The 4,976-nt window shown below is 58.7% G+C and overlaps 1 protein-coding gene across 1 annotated transcript; it reads right to left on the minus strand.

Moving 5' to 3' along the window:
* On the minus strand, positions 1 to 2,872 carry CLEC4G (C-type lectin domain family 4 member G). The gene is made up of 9 exons (XM_040990150.1): positions 2,812 to 2,872; positions 2,582 to 2,674; positions 2,260 to 2,313; positions 2,059 to 2,121; positions 1,765 to 1,869; positions 1,076 to 1,165; positions 813 to 961; positions 521 to 639; positions 1 to 237 (listed from the first exon to the last, which is right to left on the minus strand). The coding sequence occupies exons 1-9, from the start codon at positions 2,870 to 2,872 to the stop codon at positions 99 to 101; spliced, it is 873 nt and encodes a 290-aa protein (XP_040846084.1). The 3' UTR covers positions 1 to 98.
* Between the last annotated feature and the right edge of the window lie 2,104 nt (positions 2,873 to 4,976).

Here is a 4,976-nt window from a genome sequence, read left to right on the forward strand (position 1 = left end):
GGTTTGGCTGGACAAGGCGGTTTAGAAAAAAGAATCTTGGGCAGCGGGTGCTTGCAGCCGGGCTGGTGACGCAACACCTGGCACCCCACGGGGCAGGGTCAGCAGCTGCGTCTCTTTTCACAAATCCAGTGATCTCTCTCGTTCCTGCAGGGGGCGTCATTCCACATCCCCGAGTCCAGCATCATGACGCAGTCTTCCGCCCTCCTGGAGTCGTTGGGCTCCCCAAAGTTCCAGTAGCTGCAAGGGTGGGGGGGGGCGGTGAACCGAGGTTGGGGGTGGGCGGTGAGGGTGGGAGGGAGGCTCCCGGTGATGGTGGCGATGGCAGGTGCCTCTGGGCTCCAGCTTAGGCTCCCAGAACGCATCTGGACACACCCCACCCCTCCAACAACCTGCTCCCTTCCAGGAACCCACCTGCCCACACCTTGGAACCCAGCCTCAAGTTGAGAAGTCCCCGAAACCGGTACTCCTGGAAGCGAACCCGCCCCCCTCCACAAATCTCGCCAAGATAATCTGTCCTTACCTGAAACCCAAGATGGCCCCATCCACCCACTGGTAGTGTACAACCCTGCCCAGCAGGCGCACGGCCCGCAGGCCCAGCCAGTAGCCATGATCGCGTTGTATATTGCGATTTAGAAAGCTCTAGAAGGAAACGGGGAGGTGAGGCTGGAAACCCCGCCTTTCCCCCACCTCCCCGCCCACTCACGTGCCTGTCCCTCCCACCCTTGTGTCCATATGGGCCACGCTCGTCAAGTGACAGCCCCCCCACACACCCATGCTTGGCCCCCCATACAGGTCCCGGGTCTCCCCCGCACCTGTTCCTCCATGCCTCCAATCACCACCAGGTGCGCACTGGCCTGCGCGCATTGCTGCTGCGCCTCCTGCCACGAAGCCCTCTTCTCTGAGAAAAAGTAGCAAGAACCCTCGAAGACGCGCCACGATTCCGGACACGGCTCGCAGGAACCTGTGGGGAGGAAGGTTGGCGAGGGTCGCTAGTTGCTCCAGGCTGGGGCTGTCGGATGTGGGGATCCCGGTGGGGTCCCCTTGGCCTGCCCCACCTCCCCTGCCTCGGGCACACCGTTCTGCAACTGGACATTCTGCAGCGCGCGGTACAGCTCATTGCGGATGTTCTCACGGTCCCGGTTTGCTTTAGCCGCGTCCTGGGTCACTGCGGAATCAGGCGGGTGGCATTGAACCGTGCGGGCAGGGTCTTGGCCAGGTAAAGGTCACGGTGCCAGGATCCGGGAGGTGGGTGCCTGGCATCCCCTTGGGAGAGCTGGATGGTTTTCCTGGGTGCTGATTGCTGCCCATGCCCAACCCTGGCTTTTGTGGGCACCTCGGGCATAAGCCAGCAGGTGGGACACCTCTGCCTCCACAACAAACACATAGAGAGTTTGATCTGGTACTTGGGCTGGAACATCCCGCAGTAGAATCTGGATTTGAATCCTAGCTCAGGTGATAACAAGTCCTTGGGTCCCCGCCACCTGTGTGGCGCAGGAGATGAACTGAGTCGCCCCGTGTCCCATCCCCTCCTCTCCCAGGTCTCATCCCAACCCAGTTCCATCTCTGTAGTATTTGGGGCATTAAATCAGCAGGTGGCTCTTTCTGTCTCCAAATACAAACTGGCATTTCGAAGCCCCAGATTGCCATAAGCAGCTAAGTAAGGGCCAGATGTGGCCAGAGGGAATGGTCCAGGACAGAATCCACCAGCTGGACCGGTCAGGGCTAGGGGCTTGACCAGGTCTCAGAGGACAGGGAGACCCTCACCGCTGGTGGTCAGTTCCTTCAAGGCGCTCTCTTGTTGCAACAACTTGGTCTGCGTGGCCGCCAGCTCCCTGAGTGCGCTCTGCAGCTGTCCCTGGACTGTCTGGCCTAGAAAGCACCAGGAATGGCGAGGAGTAGCAGGCGGAAGAGGAGGGCCAAAGCAAGGAACCGGACTTCTGAGACCAGCGTGCCCCCCGCGGGGTCCCACCTGCCTGCCAGCAAGCCCCGCCCCACAAACTTCACCCCTCCTCCAAGCCCCAGCAGCGCGCCCTGCTTCCCTCCCACCTACTCACTCACAGCAGCTCTGACAGGTTCCGACATCCTTCTTCAAGGTGCCCAGTGCCACCCCGTGCTTGGAAGCTGCAACGACCCACCCCGCGCCCCACGAGCATACTGGGTCAGCTGCTCCAGGGACACCCCCTCCCCGCCCTGCGGACCGTGGGGTCCCCACGCATTCATCATCCTCTCCCCGCAAGGCACTGGCCTCTTAGCACGCACCGTTTGCGCTCAGTTCTTCCAGGTGGCGGAACAGCTCCTCCCGCTCGGTGGAAGCTGCGGGGAGGGGGAAAGGCTTCTGTAGGGGCGTCCGGGAAGTGCGGACCCCAGAACCGCATTCCGACACAGCGCGTCGTGGAGTGAGGGCACGCTCCTTCCCCGCCCATCACTGCCCTGACTCGGAACCCGCCGACAGATGCACGAGCTGGGGGCCGCGCACACAGGCGCGCGAGGTCCCCCACAGGCGCGCATACGCTCAGGTGCACCCCGAGCATGGAAGGGGGACCAGTAACACCCCCTTTTCTCTCTAAAGGGGCTCACTCACCATGCGACAGGAAGACACTCAGAATGAGCGCCCATAGGACTGTGCCCGCCAGGACAGCCAAAGCCAAGAAAAAAACTCGGGACTTCCAGTGTCCTGGAAGAATACAGATGGATTCCTAGGTCTCTCGTCCAATACCATTCCCCACCCCCCCGCGTCCCCATCCCCTCCACCCCAGGACCGAACCCTGGGCACCGGGATTCCAGGGAGGTAAAGACACCCGCCTGGGGTACCACAGCCACTGCGGGAGGCAGGTGTAGCGCCTCGCCCCTTTCCACCATCGGACCCGGGCATGGTGGTAGTGGGGGTCACCCAAGGTGAAGATTTTTTTACCTCCAGGGCCATCACCCCATTTCATGTACCCGAAGGACTCCATGGCAGAGCAAGGACCCAGCGCGGAGCCCAGATCTTAATTTAGCCCCTACTCTGCCTTGCCCCACCCATTCTCCCTTCCTTCCTATTTCCTTAGCCTAATTCTCGGTAATGGGAGCTGACCAACCACAACACGGGGGGTGGGTGGGAAGCGGGGGGAGGCCCCTGCTGGGCTAGGAGAGAGTCAGGTGGCAGGCTTAGCCACCCTGTCCTCGGAGACACAGCTCCCCGCCCCCCCACCCCACACCCACCCACCCACCCACCCACCCATCCAACCCAACCCAACTGGACCCCAAGGCTGGTACTGGACCCTGCTTTTGGGGGGGGGCGTGGTCCTAGGGCTGACTTCTGACACCTGCTGTCCCTTTGGGCATGGTTTCCCTTCTTAAACGTTCCAGGAGCTGCCTGGCATGGATTGGACCGGAGGTGACCTCGAACTTTGTGACGGATTGAGGAGTGACGGCAGGTGCCATGGGCTGCGTGAATGTGTGTGTGTGTGGGCAGGGGGGATATAGGAATCTTGGCAAAGCCTCAGTCTTCTCTGATGTGGAATGGGGGACAAAGGCACGCTGTCGTGTTCCCGCACTGCTCAGGGGAGCAACATATACATATGTTGGCGGGGGCAAATGCAATGGAAAGAGTCGACGGAAGGAGGTGGGGGAAGATGCTGACACCCTTGGAGAGTTTGTGTATCGTGCCTCTTCGCCGTGGATGACTCTCCAAAGGCCCGGGTAGGGCGTGCTGGGCTGTGTTCTGCTTCCATCGGGAAGCCCACGCTACGTGAGCAAGCCATTTTATTGCCACTGGGCGCGAATGAATCAAACACTAATGATGGTTGCCTGCATCCTAGGTGAGCGCCGGTTCGAATCCCAGCTGCTCCGCTTCCTATCTAACTCCCAAAATGCAGCTGGGAACGCTGGGAGGGACAGCCCGAGGCCTTGGGATCCTGCACTCATGTGGGAGACTCGGAGGAAGTTCCTGGCTCCTGGCTTCGGATTGGCGCAGCACTGGCCGTTGCAGTCACTTGGGGGGTGAATCATTGGGCGGAAGACCTTCCTCTCTGTCTCTCCTCTCTGTATATCCGCCTTTCCAATAAAAATAAAAAAATAAATCTTTAAAAAAATAAATAAATCTTTTTAAAAAAATAAATAAAATTTTTTAAAAAAAATCAGATATACTGAGAGAAGGAGAGACAGAGAGGAAAGATCCTCTATCTGCTGATTCACTCCCCAAGCGGCTGCAAAGACCGGAGCTGAGCCAATCCAAAGCCAGGAACCAGGAGCCTCTTCGTGTTTCCCACACAGGTGCAGGGTCCCAAGGCTTTGGACCATCCCCTACTGCTTTCCCAGGCCACAAGCAGGGAGCTCGATGGGAAGTGGAGCAGCCGGGATTAGAACCGGCGTCCATATGGGATGTGGGTGGCTTACAAGGGAAGGATTTAGTCACTGAGCCATTGCGCCAGGCTCTGTAGAAAAACTTCTAGAGATTGAAGCCAACAGAAAGGAAAAGAAAAAAAAAAAAAAAAACCACATTTGCCCTGAGATGCAGGTGACACGCAAGCCAAGGATGGAACACCATCCCGCAGGGGCACCAGTCTGAGTCCTGGTGGCTCCCGTTTCCCATCCAGCTCCCTGCTCATGTGCCTGGGAAAACAGAGGAGCGTGGTTCAAGTACTTGGGTTCCTGCACCCATGTGGGAGACCCAGATGGAGCTCCTGGCTCCTGGTTTCAGACTGACCAGCCTCGGGCTGTTGTGGCTCCGTGGGGGAAGAGTACCAGCCTGTGGAAGCTCTCCCAATCTCTCCCTCTCTCTCTCTCCTCTCTCTCTCCTCTCTCTCTCCTCTCTCTCCTCTCTTTCCTTTCTCTCTCTCTCTTCTCTCTTTCCTCTTTCTCTCTCTTCTTGCTCTCCCTTTCTCTCTCTCTCCACTCTCTCTCCTCTCTCTCCTCTCTTTCCTTTCTCTCTCTCTCTTCTCTCTCTCTCTTCTCCTCTCTCTCTTCTCTCTCTCTTCTCTCCTTTCTCTTCCCTC

Source organism: Ochotona curzoniae, unplaced genomic scaffold (assembly GCF_017591425.1).
Source record: "Ochotona curzoniae isolate NIBS_2020 unplaced genomic scaffold, NIBS_Ocur_1.0 contig_605, whole genome shotgun sequence".
In the NCBI taxonomy this organism is placed as follows: Eukaryota; Metazoa; Chordata; class Mammalia; order Lagomorpha; family Ochotonidae; genus Ochotona; species Ochotona curzoniae.